The 21,326-nt window shown below is 32.0% G+C and overlaps 1 protein-coding gene and 1 long non-coding RNA gene across 6 annotated transcripts; both read left to right on the top strand.

Annotated features, from left to right (window-relative positions):
- The first annotated feature begins 3,917 nt into the window (after positions 1-3,917).
- LOC107909328 (cytochrome P450 83B1) lies at positions 3,918-5,762 on the top strand. Its single transcript, XM_016836810.2, has 2 exons — positions 3,918-4,924; positions 5,016-5,762. The coding sequence occupies exons 1-2, from the start codon at positions 4,043-4,045 to the stop codon at positions 5,625-5,627; spliced, it is 1,494 nt and encodes a 497-aa protein (XP_016692299.1). The 5' UTR covers positions 3,918-4,042; the 3' UTR covers positions 5,628-5,762.
- A 4,646-nt stretch (positions 5,763-10,408) lies between these two features.
- LOC107926767 (uncharacterized) lies at positions 10,409-13,778 on the top strand. 5 transcript variants are annotated; one of them, XR_005911016.1, is made up of 9 exons: positions 10,415-10,892; positions 11,004-11,109; positions 11,763-11,858; positions 12,098-12,207; positions 12,302-12,383; positions 12,501-12,554; positions 12,727-12,790; positions 12,993-13,074; positions 13,245-13,778. It is a non-coding gene; the product is annotated as an uncharacterized lncRNA (long non-coding RNA). The 5 variants fall into 5 exon arrangements; XR_005911017.1 differs by having other exon boundaries at positions 10,409-10,892; positions 12,067-12,207; positions 12,501-12,790; XR_005911014.1 differs by having other exon boundaries at positions 10,416-10,892; positions 11,763-12,207.
- Positions 13,779-21,326: the final 7,548 nt, after the last annotated feature.

Below are 21,326 nucleotides of genomic sequence, written 5' to 3'. Positions count from 1 at the left end.
TATACCTACTATATCCAACGGTTTCAAGAGATCATAAGGCCAAATTATCCACAATTATACATATTTAATTATTGTCTTAATGAACATAATCTCTGTTCATACTCCTTAATTTACATTACAAACTTGTACACAACGCATGCTTATCAGATTCACATTTAATTGCACTTTACGTGCCACAATAATGCTCGTTGAGCCAACATATATTACATCTCACATGTGTGCATTACAACTAGTATATCACATATCACATACAAGTATTCACACACATTACCTGTCATAATAGCCTCACACTCCACAACTCGACATACATCAGGCATAATTTCACAACAAGGTAAAAAAATATAGAGAAGGCTTACACTCAGAACTTAAGGTAGGGGTTTAGGTTAATCCTGAGCTCCCAATTAATGCTATGAATCACACATTCCAGCAGCGACTTCGAACACTTACCAATCACGCTTCAGCTTATTAGTCAAAAGCTTGCCTTCTAACTTGCTCGAATATGCCCTCACTTGATCTGAAGCTATGCACACGCAATAAACACATTGCAAATTCATTAAAAATAACCTTGAGCAACCAAAACAACAAGAAAAATACAATTCAAGCCTCTCCTTTCTCACAACTAAAAACTAACTAGTTTTGTTGAAATTGAAGTTTCGACATCCTAATCTCGTTTCTAATCTTCCATTTCAATTTTAAACACCCTAAATAATATTTAATTTCACATCTAAGCCATTAATTTCACCTAAATCTGTGATCCTAAAATTTTTGAAAAATGGAAGCTTTTAAGAACATGTAAAAAAGAAAATACTTGATTCTTAGAAATTCGGTAATGAACTATCAAATTGAAGTGAAACACCTCATGATTAGGTTAGAATGAATCAAAAATCACTTTGAAAGCACAAGTTTACCCAAGATTTTGAGATTTACCATTTTTGAATCCAAGCTTCCTTTAAAAACATCAAATCTAAATATAATCATTTAAAACTCAATCTGAATTAATAACACTCTTTGTTTAATCCTAGAAAGTCAAAATATTACCTTAATTCGATGAAAACGAAAATCTAGAGCTTTAATTCAGGATTTGAACTCAAGAAGAATAATGATGAGTTTGGGAGAGAAAATGCAATTTTCGTTTGAAATTAGGAGTCATTTTGGTGTTTGAAAAGTTAATAAATCTAAAGAAATGAATTGATTTTGAAAGAATTGAACTCTCTGATTTGAGGTTTTGGGAAATTTTAAATGATTTGGGGTTTTAAAAAGAAGGGGGAATACATGAGTGGTTGCAAGTAGGAAACCGGTTTACAAAAATTGAGCAATTTGCCCTTTTGGTCACTCCTAATTATTCTCTTTTCCAATTAGATCCTAAATCAATTAAAATTAATTTTTCCCAATTAGACCTCAAAATTGAATTTAGTTTTGAGCTAATTAATAAAATAAAAACTTGATTATGTTACCCACATACTTAATTTACTAGTTATCACCCTAGTTTCCAATATCTGACTAAACCCCCGGTTTAATGACCAGGTTCTACTAACCCAATTTTCGGGATGTGACACATTTCCATCTGGAAGTGTTTTCAGTGGACTGGCAGAAAACCGCTTCCAGCTAGAAGCTTTTTCCACAACGATTACCCCTCCCAACGGCTATTTAAATAGCCACTGAACCCCCTCCCCCAACTAACAAATATTTTTTTCTATATAACCCCTTTAATTCTTTTATTTTTTTATTTAGTTCAATCTCAACTCCTCTCTCTCACATTCTCAAATGTCTTTCAATTCCCTCTTAATTTCTCACTAAATATTTATTCCTCTCCCAACTAATTTTTTGTTAAAATTGTATTAAGGTTTTTTAAAATTATTTTTTATATTACAATTTATTTCATATTTTTCAAAATTAGTAATGACAAAATCTCTGATACGTTTGGATGATAAGCACATTTTGGTCAATCAATTGCAAATGTAAGAATTTTTTTATTATATTTAATCTATTTTAATTTAAATATATTCTTTTGATATTGAAATTTAATATTTTGTATGTTTTTTATATATAGTCGGAAGATCAGATTTTGGAGACGTATAATCGTAATCTACTGGCTCCTCCATCTTCCTTAATCAAACCATACTTGAGAGATGCAGAATTTTTGCACGTGACCTGTATGGGTAGGGGGTGTAACTTGGACCCCATACTTGTAAGCGTGTTGGTGGAAAGATGGAGACTCGAGATGCACACATTCTATCTCCTAAAAATAAAAAATTTTCGTTGTTCGGAGTAAACCTAAGAATGAGATAAAAACATGAATTTCACGGATTTGCACTCTGAACTGAAGAAAACCGTGATTTTTAGGTTTTTTTGGGCATTCTGAGATGTATATATGACAAAAATAAGAAGATAAGAGGGGGTCACCATAGAATATTCAAGAAAACAACTCGAAATATACCATTGAAGCCGATTCTGAAGCAGATTTCCGTCAATATTGAAGATTCCCATTTGATTTCTTAGGAGATTATGATGAGTTTCTTTATTTCTTTCGATTATTTTGTCTCTTGAATGTTTTCATTTTCAAGCATGAACTAATTTTCTAAATACCTAGGGAGATGAACCCTATGATGAATTCTGTCGTTTAATTTTTATTTTATGCAATAAATTCTTAGTTTCTTGTTCTCAATTATGTGTGCTTAATTCTTGGTTTAATATTTCTAGATTATTGATCTATGTTTGACGTGCTCTAATCAGAGGAGGAATAGACCCTGTTTAAGAGTAGATCTTGCGTAATTGAGTGGAGTTACATGCAATTCTAGAAATAGAACGACAGAAATCTACCGGATTAGAGTCAAATATAATAAGGGAATCCATAACATGAGTTAATGCGATAATAGAAGTTTTAATTAGAAAGAAATTTCAATTAATCAACCAAGAGTTAGTTGCTCTTATTCTCGAAAGAGATATTACAATAATTTAGGAATTTCTATGGTTCAAGTTATTAAGTAAAGAAATTGCGTAATTTAAATTGATATTGACAGATGAAATCTAGGTGAACTCTTTCCTGAATATTGTTTGCTTCTTGGTTGTTAATCGTTTGTTTTTCTGATTTGTTGTTTGACGTGTTCATTAGTTAAATAATTTAGTTAATTTTAGTTTTTAAATCAATCACTAGAATTATTCGATTAAATAATAGAAAGACGGTAACTACTAGTACTTTTAATTTTCGAGGGAGCGATATCTTTGCTCACTGTAGCTATACGGTTAATTGATATATGAACTTGTAATAGTCAAATTTTTAGTTAATTAATTCGCGACACATAATTTTCGCATCTGATTTTCAAAGGTTGATTCATCAACACCTTGAAAAATAAAAAACAACGCTTTCTTATCCTTTTTACGAGCTTATTTCAATTCTCTTTTTTCTTCATTTGTCAAAGCCACTTTGGCAACTGTACATATCCTTCTTTGACAACGTCCCAACAATCTTGAGAACCGATCAAAATCTTCATTTAGATGCTTCAATTGTCATAATTTGTCTTCGTTAATTTCGAAATCTATAATTGAATCATGTTTACCATTTTGACGCCAACAAGAGCTTAACTCTAACACCACGTGTTGAAAACGTAATTGAGAATTAATAGTTGAAATAATAATTTTATTACACACTAATATTACACATTAGAAATACAAACTGTTCTTCTCTCTTAATTAACTGCAGCTAGTTTTCTATCTCTCACACAATTTTTTTTCAGTTTGAGCACACACATTAATATACGGAATATACATATAAACACAGTTTACCACATTAATGATTACTTATCCTTTAAATATATCATGAAACTTCCAGTAAGCATGTATAATGTTTACCCTTTATGTTGCAGGCCAATTTGTAAAGTTGCAGGCCACTTTGCAATCAATTTCGAAGCCACGTTTTGTAAAGTTGCAGGCCAAATTGAATAGAAACTCTTAGCTTCAATTTTATGCCGACTTTGAAAGTCTGTTTGACTTCAACAGGGAGCATCCCTCCCAACTTTCTGACAGATTCATTGAGTAGATTACAATGGCAATAGTAGTGTTTCTGGTCTTTCTTCTACCACTCTCCTTGTTCCTGTTCATTCTCCTAAAACATGGCAATTCTAGTCGTCTTCCCCCTAGCCCTCCTTCTCTTCCTTTGACTGGTCACTTACATATGCAGTTGTTTGATAACTCAGCCCCTCATATTTTTCTTAGTAAACTCTCTCATAAGTATGGTTCTCTCGTGTACTTGCGATTTGGGTTTAAGCCAATCCTTGTAGTTTCTTCAGCGAAGATGGCTAAAGTTGTTATGAAAACCCATGACCTTGACTTTTGCAGTAGACCTCATCGACGTTGTAGTCATAAATTATCTTACAATTCCTCGGATTTGGCTTTTTCACCGTATAATGACTACTGGAGGGAGATGAGGAAAATATGTGCTATACATCTCTTTAGTAGAGTGCAACGGAATCGTCCCATCCGAGAAGATGAAGTTGCTCGCTTGATTGAAAAAATATCCAAATTATCTGTTGATTCTAAACCTGTCCACTTGAGTGAAGCAATAACGTGCCTTTCCAGTACAATAATTTGTAGAATAGCCTTCGGCAAGAGGTATGACGAAGAAGGAGCAGAAAGAAGCAGATTCCATGAGCTGCTTGATGAAAGTCAAGCCATATTATCAAGCTTCAGTTTTTCTGACTTCTTTCCTTACATGGGTTGGCTCGATAGATTCACTGGATTGCATAGTCGTCTTGAAAAAACTTTCAAAGAACTTGATACTTTTTATCAGCAACTCATTGATGAACATCTTGATCCAAATAGGCTAAAACCGCAACAAGAGGACATAGTCGACGTGTTACTACAAACATGGAAGGATCACGACTTTTCATTTGATCTGACTATCGATCAGATAAAAGCTATTCTTATGGTCATTTCATCTCTACTCGAAACTTTTTGTCATTAATTAACTTTTAAGATTCACACTTAGTACATATATATAACCCATGATTTTCTTGCAGAACTTGTTTATAGCTGGAACAGACACAGCCGCAGCCACTATAATATGGGTCATGGACTTTCTAATGAAAAATCCGAAGTGTTTGAAGGAAACTCAAGCAGAAGTGAGGAGTTTGATCGGGAAAAGAGGTTTTGTAAATGAAGATGATACCCGAGATTTGACTTACTTAAAAGCTGTGATAAAAGAAACATTTAGATTGCAACCAATTGTTCCATTGTTAGTGCCACGAGAAACACTCCGAAAGTGCAACATAGGTGGGTACGATATACCTGCCAAAACCTTGGTTTATGTGAACGCGTGGGAAATAGGAAAAGACCCTGAAACTTGGGAAAATCCAGAAGAGTTTTATCCTGAAAGGTTCATTGGTAGTCCCATTGACTACAAAGGGCAACACTTTGAGCTCATACCATTTGGTGCTGGTAGAAGGGTTTGTCCTGGAATGCATATGGGAGTTGCAGTAGTGGAACTTGCCCTTGCTAATCTTCTATACAAGTTCGATTGGGAAATGCCGATTGCGATGACAAAAGAAGACATAGACTTCGATGTTAAACCTGGTATCACTGCACGCAAAAAATATCCTCTTATCCTTGTGGCTAGGAAGATTTATGATTAAACAATCTCTGCCCTGTGATAGTTATAACTTGTTTACTGCTTGTTTATGGAAAGGTTTTTAGTAACACGATCCATGTGGCTTTGATATTCAGTTAAAATAACAAGTTATGAATAAAATTCTCAGTTTACATATATATATAAATATTCTCTTTTGCAGCAATAAGGGACACGTGCCATTAATCAGTTAGAGGTGTGGCCTCAATCAACACAAAGGGTTGTTTAGGTTTCTATTCTAATATAATTTCTTTGATCGACTTTGGTGTTAGGGGTGGAGTGAAACTAACTCAAAAAAATAAATACTAAAACACTTAAAAATAAAAAATAATAATTTCATTGTATTAAAAAGAAATATATAAACTCAGGTTTTTAGAAAATAGTCTTTTTCACCATTTATTAAAATGATAGTCTTTCTCGCCAAAACTAATGGAAATCTTATATTTTACAAATTGTCGTTCCCTTTCTCTTCCTCTTCTACTTTTTTTTTTTAAAAAAACAACCTAGCCACCGCCTCTGCTCCGCCGTTGATGCTGCCGTTTATGGTGACCAGAGGTAACCAAAGACTAATTTCCTTCCCCCCTTCTCGCTTCTACCGGGTCCACTCTTCCAAAAACAAACCAAAAATCACTTCACCTACTTCCAAAGCTTCGAAAGAAATGGGTGCAAAGGAGGTGGTGCGGTGGAGTAGAAAAGGTTTGATTGGAATGGTGGTTTGATGGAAGATGATGTTGCTATGAAGATGATGATGGTGGTGGAGGCTAGCTGCTGGGAGCCAAGATTATTCTCTATTTTTAATTGCTGTAAAAAAAGGGCCAACCCCCTTTCTCTGTTTTCAGGTGATGACTCAAAAGGAGGAGCATGAGCTCCTCATGGGACTGCTACAGCATGGGATTGGGGCCTAATCCTGCCAACTGCTACCATAAGCCGAGGCTACTTTTGCAGTAGTTGTACAATTTAAGCTCCAAATTCTCATTTATTAAGCTAAACTCAACATTGATCAACTTAAATTCGAAAGAAATCTCAATTTAAAATTTGTGATATCATATCAAATTGCTTGATGGAAAACAATTTGTGATTTTGATATTGACAAATTAAAAAAAACCTCAAATTCTTTGTTACTTAAGGATCTCCAACCAAATTTTGAAGCAAGATGAGACGTTTTCATATTGTCGTTCCTTTCGCACACGTTATTAGAGGTTAGCAAAATTCAATTTCACTCCAAAAACATTTCAAATTTTAATTTACTCGAATCGAAATAATCAAATTAATTAAATTAAATTAATTCTTTTTCGAATTTTAAATTCGAATTGAGTTAAATTCTTGAGTCCAGATAATTTAAATAAATTGAATATCAAACATTTTTATTTCTCTTCCTCCCAATTTCCCCCAAAAATTTTACTTTCTTTCAAACACCGCAAACATTTTTCCTTTTACTTTCCTTCCAACTTTTACTTCCTGCTCAAAAATTTTACTTTCCCCAAGCACTCAAAACTTTTTTCCATTTATTTTCTCTCTAAAACTTTTACTTCCCCTAAATCCCTCAAAAAAATTTTCCCCCGTAATTTTTACTTAGCCCCAAACTACAATTCTCTTTTTTTAAATTTATATCTACTATTTATATTATTGAATTAAATTTCATATTTTTTATTATTTATATTATTGAATTGTTAATCATGCTAAATCTATATCAATTTCTGTTAAAATTGAATTATTGATGATGCCATAAAATTTTTGTGTTAAAAATTTTTGTTGGTATCAAATTTACATTTTATCTTTAAAATTTAAAAAAAAATATTTTTTTTTAATTTCAAAATACATGATGATAAGAATAAGAAGATAATTGAAGCAACTAAGCAAGCGAAAAAGCTAACCCGTATATAGGGGTGAGCAGAATTCGATTCGATTAAAAAATAAAAATTTAAATTTCGAGTTAATTGAATCGAGTTATTCGAGTTAACTCAAATAAGTAATTCAAGTTTAGAGTTCGAGTCGAGTTGAATTTTACAATTCGAATAACTTGAATAACAAATTGGTATAAATACTCTTTTGGTCCCTATCAAGTATGAAAATAAGTAAATTTGTCTCTTTCTCTCAACAAAAAATACAAAATAATTTTTAAAATTCAAAATATTTATAAACATTTCAAAATTTATATGTTTTTAAAAATTATAAAAATTTCTAAACAAATTATAGAAAAAATATGAAGAAAGTTAAAAAAAAAATTCTAGAATAATAATTTTGGGGATCTAAATAAGTTAATTAATGATTCAAGTTTATCATGCTAAAGTATTTTATATGGTTTCAATTTTTTATGCTCTAAGATGTAATTAGTTATACTGTAATAAGATTTTAATTTGACATTTTAATTTTTTAATTTAACTTGAACAATTTCTCTCGATTCGACTCGACTTGAATTTCATTTCACTTGACTCAAGTCGAAATTTTTTTAAATCGAGTTAGGATGATAAAATAGGACTAGTTAACTCGAAATTTTTTCACTCGATTTGATTCAACTCAATTCGATTGAACACAACCCCTACCCATATATAAAATATTAATAAATAAATCATGAGGGGATGAAAGTTAATAACAATTTTGATTATGGTGGGTGACAATGACTACAAGGACTAAAGTAATTTTTTAAAATTTAACTCGAACAAATATTTTTTATTCAAATTCCATCTCACTCGACTCGATTCGAGAAAATTTCAAATCGAGTTAGGATGATAAAATAAGATTCGTCAACTCGATTAAGTAAAAAAAAATTTATTTGATTCGATCGAACGCTTACCCTTATATGTCATCGAAACTAGATTTGTTAAGAGCATATAGGTTTCAAAATTTTCATTCATGACAAACTATTTTTGTCAATGTTAACTATGAATTCTTTAACTATGGTAAACTTATTAGACATAGTGCCTCTGAATGTTTCTATAATAGCCTTATTCATGACACTACACCAAAACAGACTTTTAGCGGCGTTTTTAGTGGCGTTTGGATAAAAAACACCGCTAAAAATCAATCATTAGCAGCGCTATCTAAAAAACGCCGCTAAAGATCGAGTATTAGCGGCGCTTTTCTAAAAACGCCACTAAAAATGAGAATTAGCGGCGTTTTCCAAAAAGCGCCGCTAAAACCTAAACCTAACGTCGTCATTTTCATGAGTTTTTGGGGATTTAGCGGCGCTTTTGAAGAAGCGCCGCTAATGCTCTGTTCTTTAGCGGCGCTTTTGAAGAAGCGCCGCTAATACTCTGGTCTTTAGCGGCGCTTTTGAAGAAGCGCCGCTAATACTCTGGTCTTTAGCGGCGCTTTTGAAGAAGCGCCGCTAATGCTCTGGTCTTTAGCGGCGTTTTTGAAAAAGCGCCGCTAAAAACATTTTATCTTAATTGGTTTATTTATATTAGATAAAATCAATTTATTTCTAATTGAATATTTAAAATCTTCAGAAAAAAAATAATGACACGTAAAAATAATTTGAAATAAAACACATGGAAAAATTAAAATACTATTATTTAAAATAATTTTAAAGTTTTTTTGGTACATGATTACTAATTGTTTTTTAGTTTATATATTAAAATTTTCTTATATAATTGTAAAAGAAATAGTATTAATTTTAAAATATTGAATTAATTATCACTATAGTTTAGGGTTTTTAGTTTAAGGAGTTGGGTTTAGGGATTATGGTTTAAGGGTTGGGATTTAAGGTTTAGGGGTTAGGGGTTTAGGGGTTAGTCGACGTGTTAGGGGTTAAAAGTTAGGGATTCAGGGGTCGGGTTAGGGTTTTGGGTTTAGATTAATTTTTTTTAATTTATATTTTAAATATGTTCTTATATAATTGTAAAAGAGATAATAATAAATTTGTTTAGGGTTTTTAGTTTAGGGTATATGATTAATTTAAGATTTAAGGCCGATTTAGGAGTTCATATTTTAAGGTTTAGGGAGTATGGATTAGTGATTATGGTTTAAGGGTTGAGATTTAAGGTTTAGGGGTTAGGGGTTTAGGGGTTAGATGTTAAGGTTTAAGAGTTAGGGATTTAAGGTTTAGGGATTCAGGGGTCGGGTTAAGGTTTTGAGTTTAGATTATTTATTTTTAATTTATATTTTAAATATGTTCTTATATAATTGTAAAAGAGATAATAATAAATCAAATATATTGAAATTATGAGTATATAGTTTAAATTATTTAAGAGATATATAATAAATAGACTTTATATGTATTGAATGGTTAATTTAGGGTTTAAGGTTAAGGTTTACTTGAGATTTGTTAAATAATAAAATTTTATTCAATTAATTAATGCTTTTATATTTAAAAAAAATTAATCTAAACCATTTAATATATTTAAATATTAGTTTAAATAGAATTAATAAATAAGTTAAAAAAAAGTAATAGATTGATATGGATATTTAGGTATAATTATTTATTTTGGAGAGGACCAAATTATAAGAAAAAAATACAAAAATAAAAATGAAATAAAATGATATGGATATATAGGTAATTATTTAATTTGGATAATTCTAACTTAATAATTAATTACAACCATTTTATCATTTTTTTCTTATTAAAATATAAAATATTTATTTTGAGAGTACTTGGTTTTTTTATTTTTATAAAAAATTAATTTATAAAAAAAATTTAGCATAGCAAAACGGCGTCATTTTGTTCAAAATGAAATAATTTTTTGCGGCGTTTTTTTGAAAAAGATAAGCAATTTATAAATCAATTTATAAAAAATAAAATAAAAAATTTCAGCATTTTTTGCGGCGTTTATTAGAAAACGCCGCAAAAGGTAATCAATAGCGGCGTTTTGACCAAAAACGCCGCAAATATGTGTTAAAATTTTTCAAAACGCTACCGTTTTATTACATGGGTTTAATTTTTAGTGGCATTTATGCTAAAAACGCCACAAATATGCATTGAATTTTTCCAAAACGTTCCGTTTCACTATAGAAATTTAATTTTCTAGTGGCGTTTTTATAGTAAACGCCACAAAAAAATTATTTTACTTTAAAACCTATCCCGCCATTTTATCTCCAAATTCCCCCTGAAACCTCTAATTTTCCCACTGAAACCCTAACTTTGCAAACAGGCCGTCTCTCTCGCTTTCTCTTCCTCCCTTCCTGCGACATTATAACAAAAATCCCAAAAAAAATTTTAACAAGAAGAGATTATATTCAAAAAGAAAAAAAGAAGAGGAAATTGGATGCACCAAAAACGATTCAGCATGAAATGGAAGCAATACGCTGAAGATCTGTTTGTGAGAATCGGAAGGTACTAGAACGAAGCTATAGTACGTATTTTAAGTTGAGTGATTCTATAGTTTCTTGTAGCCGTTTGTTTAACTTTGCTCTACATTTATTCTGGTTTGATCTGATTATGCAGAGGACCAGTTCACTTTTACGAAATCTGCTTGATGTTATTGAGGAAGTACAGATAGCACGGTTAGAAATTAGGGGTCTGATTCTTACTAGCTTCCGTTCTCCATCTGGTACACTATTATCTCCTCTTTATTATGTTTCTTAAATTTGTGGTTGTGATGCCGTGGGCTGAAATTCTTGCTTTGAGAATTTGACTTTTGATTCTTTTCTTCAGGAAAAAAAGTAGAGATGATGGATGACTAGATCATATTTCTTGTTTGATATAATGCCTTTTGAAACCTATGCATGCTTATCCTGCTACGAACTGTTTTACTTATTATTTTGTTTTTTGTTTTTATTTATTGGAATGGAGCTTAGCGTTTTGGGTGCTCTTGTTTTTATTTATGAGTGGTAGGATATAAGTCATAAAACTAGGGAAGGAAAAGTTTTTCTATTTCCAGGACTCTTTCTTCAGTTAGTTTAACATATTCAAGGTAAAGGCTTTTTAATGATAGCTGGTGCAAGACCATTCAAAGTTTTAGTGTTCCTCTCTTTTCCGGTTTGTTTAAGTGTGGTTGTAAAAAGTTTTGGCATAGCCCACACATGGCTTGGTGAAGTTAAATCTATGCAAAAATGGTTAGTGTTGATTAAAATTAAAAAATGCAGTAAACTGTCTTTTATCTTTGGTTTATTGAATTCACAGATATTGTTGAAAACTAGTCAACATAAAGTAATTTATGATTTGAGGGTTTGTAATCTTTACACCTTTATATTTCTAATGTAGATCACCCGTCAAGAGGGACAACCAGAGGAAATGTCTTTAATCATAAATTTACTGCCAGAGAGAGTAGAAAATTTAAAGGTGCCTAGCCAAGAGATGGTAAGTACTGAATTTTTGAATTTTATCAAGCGATGACCTGAATCAATCATGTTCACCACTTTCTATCCACATATCATTTAAGGAATTTTATCCTATTTTTGACTGATTTTTTCCCTCATCATTTTGTTTGCATTTGTTGTCAAATATTGTGTTTTAAAAATTTCTATCCTGTGAATTTAACGAGCTCTTTGTTGAATTACTGAGCAAGTTCTGAAGGGAAGACTAATGTTATGAAAAAGATTAAGTTTCCACAGATGGAGTAGAAATCTGCTAGTAAAACTGTTCAACGACAAGCAAAGAGGCAGCACTACCTTGTCCCCTAAGAGAAATTTTGGAAAAGGAAAAGAAGGTCAGTGTCTAATATTTTAGCTTTATAGGTTCTATTATTTGTTTTCGGCTATGAGCATATAAACTTATGATAGTTTTGCAAATGGTGCTAAAAGGTGGTGGATCTGTATCCTGATGCTACTCTATTGTTGGTGGATCTGTAAATTGAAGTGGAAGTGCTGATTGTTCAATATATAGGTTCATAGTTCTCAACTTGTTGTTAAGTTTATGTGTGTATTGATGGTTAATGATAATTGTTAAAATGGATTTGAATTGCTTATTTTGATGATGAAATTATTATTTCTCAATGGCCAGAGAAAATGCCTCTGTGCCTGCCATGGAAATGACCAAGTGGTTTGACACCAACTAGTAAGTTGCTATTTCTTGGCCTATTTTATCAGCTTTGCCATGCATACTGAGATTTTGGTACTAATACTAATTCCCAATTTTCAATTGCAATCCATCAAAAATAGCCTTTTTATCTCCATTCGATTTTATCAGCTTTGCCATGCATACTGACACCAACTGATTTGCTTTACAGAGCTATTTTAAATATATTATCGTTGGAGAATGTGAAGATTTTGACATTTTTCAATCACAAGATGGTAGGTAAACCATTATTTTGGTCTCATATGGAACATTTAGGGTTAGAGCATCAGTTTCTATTTTTCTCATAATCTCGATTGAGCAGATATTTTATATGGGCACCTGTTGCTTAACTTTGCCATGGCTGTACTGGTGTTCACTTGAGTTCATGTTTGGATGAAATTTTTGACAGTATATTACATATGTTGTGCATGGTTGCAGAGCAAGGAGTGTTTAGAGAAAGTTACTCAAACAATATATTTTCTTGCTCAACCACGAGAATCTCACTTGCTTTTGCTTACGGGTAAAGCTTTTACTTCCTTTCCAACTGAACATAACTTGCAATAAATGCTGAGTTAGTCATCTTTACTGCCGTATATGGATAACTCCAATATAGTGCAGAATATAAGTATGGATGTCAATGGTTGTTTTAGTGGCTTTTTTTTAAGTAAAAGCTAAGAGAATGACTTGCAGGAGAGGTGCAGAGGGATAGAGCTGCAGAGCTTTTGGGTTTGCGTGCATGCAATTTTCGGCCACGACACTCAAGCAAACTTGGAAATGAGTTTCGGGTGTTCACAAACTATGTCCCTGGGGAGAGATTAGGAGGATGGGAGCAAGAACAATAGGTGCCTTTTTCTTGCCATCGTTTGCTAGGAATATTTTCTCATGGATGAGCTTCATGCAACCTAGTTTTTATCCATTATCAAGGCATTTCCAACACTTACCCTTGGAAAAATTAACCAGCTTTTCTGCTAATTTTCCCAGAGAAAACATGAAAACATGTAGATGAGAAAACTTCCAAGCAAGTTCATCCTCATATTATGCATTTTGGTCTACTTTTTTAAACTAGTGTAATTTACCTCACTTGTGTAGATTTCGTAATACATAAATTTAAGGTTATTTAAAGTTGTACTGACTCATGCCTACTCATTGCCATTTTGAAATGTAATTAGGAAGTTGTTCCAAAATGCAGAATATAGATGGAAGAAGCCATACAAGTTTCTCATATGTATTATTTATTTTAGTTTTGGTTCTAAATTTTTATTTTTACTTTAATATTTACGACAACTTGAGTTCTAACTTTTGGATTTTAATTGTGTTATTAATTTATTATTTTAAATTTTAAAACTAAATTCATTAATTTTTATATTTAGTTTTAAAGTTAAAATTTTCATAGAAAATTTAATTTAATAATATTTTTTTATTTATCCTTAAAGGTATATTTAAAGTTTAAATTTAGAAAATAAAACATAATATAATATTTATCATAAAAATAAATATAATTTGACTAAAATAATTTTTTTTAAAGTTATGTTTTTAGTGGCGTTTTTGCAAGAAGCGTCACTAAAGGTTTGATCTATAGCGGCGTTTGTGATAAAAGCGCTGCTAAAGGTCATAGTCTTTAGCGGCGATTGTTGATAAGCGCCGCTAAAGGTCTTGGTCTTTAGTGGCGTTTGTGGAAAAGCGCCGCTAAAGGTCTTGTTCTTTAGCGGCGTTTATTTCTAAAAACGCTGCTAAAATTAGCGACGCTATCATTAGCGACGTTTTTTGTGGCGCTTCTCAAAGCGTCGCAAATACTTTTAGCGGCGTTTTTTAGCGCCGCTAAAGGCCTAAAAAAGCGCCGCTAAAAGCCTATTTTGGTGTAGTGTGACCATCATACACATGCTATTTGATCTCTTCTTTCTTTCATTAGAGGTACTCTCATTGGTAAATGTTGAAGGAGGATCAATTCTTAATGCAATGTCAAGATCCATGACTCTGAGAACAACCATAAAATTCTCTTGCCATGATTTAAAGTTGATACCATTCAACATAGGAACCGAGTTAATGTTGACAGTGATGTGGGCAGGTGTAATAGAGTTTAATCAAACAAAGCAATCTCATATAAGGCTTTGAATATAAAGCAAAACAATAATAAATTCGAATAAAGGTAAACCCATCTCAAGATATTGAACACTTTATTAAATTTCATCTTTGGACAAAATATTAATTTGTAAGTGATATCTTGGTATAGTAATTAAACATGGGCAATAAATCTTCCTTTGAACTGATTTATTGCTTAGATGTAAAATCAAATAATTGTCACATGTTTATTACTATAATTGCACATGTAATTTTGTTAAATATTAACCTTCTTTTGCACCAATCGATATTAACACAACTTAAATCACATCCACACAATGTTTTATATTTTTAAACAAAAACATTTTTCACTACAGAGATCACTTTAATGATTTATTACTTTAATTAAATTATTTTAATATATATATCAATATTATATTCAAATTTAAAATTTAAAATTTAAAATTTTTTGAAAATCAAAATTTCTGATCATGCTATAATTTTGAAATACCTTAAAATAAAATTGTTTAAAAGATGTAATAAAAAATTGAAAATCTTAATAATATATATTAAATATTAAAAAGTAAATATAACATTCGAAAGTTAAATTCAAAAAATTAGATATAGACCACAACTCATAGCCATGATCGAATAAAATTATATCACAAAACCAAAAGCGTTTATATCGATTATAAAACTATATAAATTTCTGAATAAAATGAAAAACAATCACCACATACTATCCCTGACTTTTTAGTAACTTACAAGCATTAGAAAGTATTCAATGGCAATTATAAATCTAGTATGTCCACTACACCAAAACAGGCTTTTAGTGGCGTTTGGATAAAAAAAACACTGCTAATAATAAGCATTACCGGCGCTTTTTAAAAAACGCCGCTAAAGATCGAGTATTAGCGGCGCTTTTTGGAAAACGCCGCTAAAAATGAGCATTAGCGACGTTTTCCAAAAAGCGCCGCGAAAAACCTAAGCCCAATATTTGTTTTTTGAGTTTTTGGGGCTTTAGTGGCGTTTTTCAAGAAGCGTCGCTAATGCTCGGGGCTTTAGCGTCTTTTCTGGAAAAGCGCCGCTAATGCTCGGGGCTTTAGCGACGTTTTTGAAGAAGCGCCGCTAATGCTCTATTTTTAGTGGTGTTTTTGAAAAAGCGCCGCAAAAAATATTTTATCTGTCTATTTATTATTTAATTGGTTTATTTATATTAATTAAAATTCAAATTATTTTTAATTGAATATTCAAAATCTTCAGAAAAAAATAATGACACGTAGAAATAATTTGAAATGAAAAAAAATTTAAAAATATTTGTTAAAAATGGAAAAATTAAAATACTATTATTCAAAATAATTTTTAAGTTTTTTGGGTACATTACTGAGTGTTTTTATTTTACATATTAAATAATTTCTTATATAATCATAAAAGAGATAGTATTAATTTTAAAATATTGAATTAATTATCACTATAGTTTAAGGTTTTTGGTTTGGGGTATATGGTTTAGAGTTTAAGGTTTAGGAGTTACTATTTTAAGGTTTATGGATTATGGGTTTAGGGGTTATGATTTATGGTTTATGGTTTAAAGGTTGGGGTTTAAGGTTTAGATGTTATGTGTTAAGGGTTTAGGGTTTAAGATTTTAGGGTTTAGGTTTATGGTTTAGGGTTTAGATTAACTAGTATTTTCTAATTTATATATTAATTAATTTCTTATATAATTGTAAAAGAGATAATATTAATTTGGTTCTTCAAAATGCAGTGAAGATTTGGTTCTTCAAAATCGTTTCGGTGTATTTAAAACTGTTAAAACTGCATTATATTTGTTAAGGGAATAATAAAACAGTAATACTGAGTTTTTAAATATTTTCAAAGAATTTAACATTAAATTAGTTTCACAACGTTTTAATAAGTACAAGGTTAATTTTCATTCTTATTCAGCTCCAGGGATATCCCTTTTTCTTAATAAGAATTTGCATTGTTGAGTTTCCCGATCCTTTGGCTTAGGATTAGTCAGTTCCATTCCTTAAACTCAATGTAAGATAATAATGTGATCGGCCCACGACTTTAACTAATTTTTTATAAAAAGTTTATGTTATAGAGCTGCTTATGCTTTAACGACACAGACTAAAAAACAAATTGGGATAGCTTGGTGATTAAATTGAATGTTTTTATAGTTTGCTAATTAAATTAGAAATATACAAAAGAATAGTGACTAATAGGATAGGTTACTCTTAAATAAACTATAATTAAAAACTTTAAAACATAAGCGAAATAATCTAAAGTTATTTGGGCCACACAGTTATAGTCCATTTGCAAGAAAAAGCTAGGCCCATGAAAGGATAATCCTATCTGGATAGCCGTCATCGTTTTCAAAATCCTATATTTATCTAAAGCTTAAACCCTAAGGGCACGTTTGATTCGCTGTAATGGAATAGAGGTGTAACGGAATAGAGCTGTAATGGAATAGATGCGTAATAGTAATTCAATTGTTTGGTTGAATGGAATGGAATGGAATAAAACTGTAATAGTATTCTTGTGTTTGGTTAAATGGAATAATGTTGTAATAGCATAAGGAAAAAAACTAAAATGACTAGAATACCCTTAGCAGAATTTTTTTAGGTAGATGATTATTGTTATTATTATTAAATTTTAATAAGATTATTAATATAAATAATAAATAATTTAATCATATTTTAACATAATTATTATTAAATATAATTTAATAAAAATATATAATTTAATAAAATTCTTAATATTAAATATTCTTATATGAATTTACTAAAATCATAATATATAATACTATAAAAATAATATATAATCTACTTTATTATTTTTAAACTGCAACACATATTTAATATGCTAAAATATCATTAGTGAAACAAATAATCTAATTATTCTACAATAAAAAACAAAATATTAGAAGTAATAAATAACTTGAGAATTATATTTCACATCAAAATATAATATTCAAGATTTTAGGAATAAGATTTTAGGAATGAAACCTCTGCCCAGCAATGGCAACTACATCAATACATGCATCAAGACAATAGTTTAATTCCTCCTCATGGTACTCTTATCTCATGAGTACCTAGTTCAAACATGTCCCCAAGAATAGCAACTCTTTTTCCATCACAATTGATGTTTTTCAACGTGTCGATGCCGGCTTTGGTGCTAATGGGATTGGCATTGAAAGCGTCATTCACTATCTTGATGCCACTTTCAGCTACAACAAACTCAGACCTCAGACTAACAGGAACACCCATAGAAGTTGCAACTGCTGCTGCTGCACAGTCATTGACAGCCATATGCAGACCCAAAGTCGGAATCACAAACTCCACCCTGGATATGAAGCCAATAAGTTGTTTATGTATCAAAGGCATAAATAGTTTCAAGTGGTTTATATCAAATAAGGATGCAATCCTAGAAAAGAAGCCCAAACTACAGAGTACAAACCTAAACATTCTGCATGTTTTGGTCTTTATGAAATAGTTGTTGATAAGGAAAAGTTACAATTTACCCAAAAAAGAAAATTGATATCTGGTTTGAGTCCTAGTTCTTAGATCTCATTTGCCACTAATTTTGTTACTTTGTATTCCATTTATAATTATATTCCAATATAATTTTAATCACCATTGATAGATAGGCCCTACTCTTGTGAATGGTGATGATGAATGTATTGAACAATAGCACAACCCTCTGGTACCAACTGATCATTCACTTCAGTTTCGAAAAGTGGATCTCAAAGCAAGAATGTAACTATGTTCGTCAAAATCTCAACTCTAAAAGGGAACCATTCATTGAGAGAAAAATTCCTGCTTTTCAATTGACTTTCCAGAGTTGCCCCAAATAATTAGTAAGGATCTATTCATTTCAAACACTCTTTGGTCCAAGAGTGGTTCAATTTGAAAAAGAAAAACTTACATCTCCATGTTTTTCTGTAAGACAACTTGAATTCCAAGTTCAACTCCAACTCCGACTAAAATAATAGACAAGGGATACTCACTGCAAAGTAATCGGTATATTAGGAAGTTGAACATAGAAGAAAACATCATTTGGGAACACAAGCGACGATATAGCACCTTGCTTTTACTATTGCTTCCACTGTTTTTGTTTCTTGTGGACTTAGTTGGCCATGCTCTGTATCAACACTTCTATTCACCTGCATCCATTACTAGATAGAAACTATCGACAAATATTTCACTTAAAAACATGCTTTAGATAGAAAGCTCAAATTTCAGCAACGGAAGATCATTACCGGAGGAGTCTTGCAGTAACTAACGGGGTTAAAAGGATGAAAAACAAATTTGCCTAGTGCTGTGGTCATTCTATACTAGGACTAGATTATAATGTATAATTTATAATTATTCCCAAACCAAGTATTTGAGTGTGTTTAAGGAGGATTTACCAAGCATTTGAAATTAAACAAATTATTGTACAACACAAAACAGGTAAGTTGCCTGCCCATCGGCTATTATCAGCAACAAATTTTGAAACAAATAACAGGTTTAAACTCAGTTGATTATGTGCTATTATTAAGATTAAAACAATGGCCAGCTTTTTTGGAAAAGTGGCACCAGTTTCATATAGAAAGGCCCATTTCCATACCAAGTTGTGATCAGAAGTAGCAAGTAATCAACAATGAAAATAGCAGGAAAATAAAAACCTATCAAGCTTCAATTCTAAGGCAAATGCAGTGTCACTCAACGCCTATCCCATCTGCATCATCTATCTGTAAGGTTATCAAATTATATGCTATTAATTTGCCCCGTTTTCTTTAGAATTCAGTAATGCATTTATCCGGATAAACTTAAGTTAATTAATAGAAAGATCAACACTTTTAACATTATAGAAGCAATCACATACTTATTGCTTCAAAATGCAACAATCAGAAATGCTGCTAAACTATTAACACCAGATATTAAGTATAATGATAAGGGGAATAACCCAGAGCACAATATAAACAGATCATAATCTAAACTTCATGCTTTATGGACAATTTTCAAAGCTAACTCAATAATCGTAAATTGGATAATTAGAGGAACCTGAAACAGGACTATTGTTTAGAACGCACCAAATTTAGAGGTTGGAAATTTGAGAAGGAAGAGTCTAAATTTGGACTTTCTTTTTGGATTTTGTTGCCAAATGCATTGATTGAACAAAATGAAAAGATGTCATGTTGGTGACAAAGCTTAAATAAACAAGCAAGCAATGATCATTAGGCAATCGGAAGAGGCTTTCTCGGAGAAGAAAGCCTTTATTTGTACATGAGCCTTTGGTATGACACCCTGAGAATGGTGTAAGGGACCAGAGAGATTTAGATCCTATATCCCTAAATTGTGATAGGAGAGGATTAAGAAAAAGTCATATATTTCTACCCTCGGGTTGCAGTGGGAGAATGATGGTACAAATTTTGCATTTCAGTGGATTGAACTTTGAGGTTTACAGTGGGGGCAATTTGACAAGTGTTTCTTTAAAAACGCAAGCCGGGCAGGAGAGCGTTAAAGCATAGCAGTGACAATACCTTAACAAACTTCGAGCGATGACAACCTAAGCAGGATCATTCTCCAAAAAAAAATCTGCATTCATGCAAACACCATTCACACATGTGTAGTTAGGAGCATTTGATTCATTTTGATCATGCAATCCTAATCATTAGGCATAATTAGGTGCATTATACAGGTCATGTTCCCCAAAACAGATCGGTGAAATCAAGAGCCTTATCTCCCTGAGCAGCAGTGGAGTAGGTTGAAAATTTGAAATCTTACTCTCCCAGGCAGTGCAGTGGAGCAGATTAAAGCCACAACGGTGAATCTTGCTTCCCCGACACTACAGTTAAAAAGATTAAAGCTACAGCAAGGAATCTTACTTCCTAGGCGGTGCAGTGGAACAGATTAAAGCCACAACGGTGAATCTTGCCTCCCTGACATTGCGGTTAAAAAGATTAAAGCTACAGCAGTGAATCTTACCTCACAGGCGGTGCAGTGGAACAGATTAAAGCCACAATGGTGAATCTTGCCTCCCTGACATTGCGGTTAAAAAGATTAAAGCTACAGCAGTGAATCTTACCTCCCAGGCGGTGCAGTGGAATAGATTAAAGCCACAATGGTGAATCTTGCCTCCTTGACATTGGGGTTAAAAAGATTAAAGCTACAGCAGCGAATCTTACTTCCCAGGCGGTGCAGTGGAACAGATTAAAGCCACAACGGTGAACTTTGCCTCCCTGACATTGCGGTTAAAAAGATTAAAGCTACAGCAGCTAATCTTACCTCCCAGGCGGTGTAGTGGAACAGATTAAAGCCACAACGATAAATCTTGCTTCCCCGACATTGCAGTTAAAAAGATTAAAGCCACAACAGCGAATCTTACTTTCCAAAAGTTACGAGTTACAAATCCTATCTCCCTGATATTACAATGGAGTGGATCGAAGCACCAATTCCTACACCTGTGAAGGTACAATAGGTCGGAATGAAACTACCAAAGTCCAGCACGACCGGGCAAAATTGGCCATTTTAAAGCCTTTGCTTCGTTCCCGTTACACGACAACGAGCAAAGAGGGGCAGCTGTAATGGCCCAATATTGCCCAGCCCGATATAGGTAATAAAAATAAAAAATAATAAAAAAACACAAAGTCCATTAACAGTCCATAGTTAACCAAAACCCCTAACCCAAACCTAACCCAAGCCTAATTAGCCTAATCTCCAAACCCGATTA

The sequence above is a fragment of the Gossypium hirsutum genome, chromosome D03, assembly GCF_007990345.1.
Source record: "Gossypium hirsutum isolate 1008001.06 chromosome D03, Gossypium_hirsutum_v2.1, whole genome shotgun sequence".
Lineage (NCBI taxonomy): Eukaryota > Viridiplantae > Streptophyta > Magnoliopsida > Malvales > Malvaceae > Gossypium > Gossypium hirsutum.
This window is presented reverse-complemented; position numbering and strand designations above follow the sequence as displayed.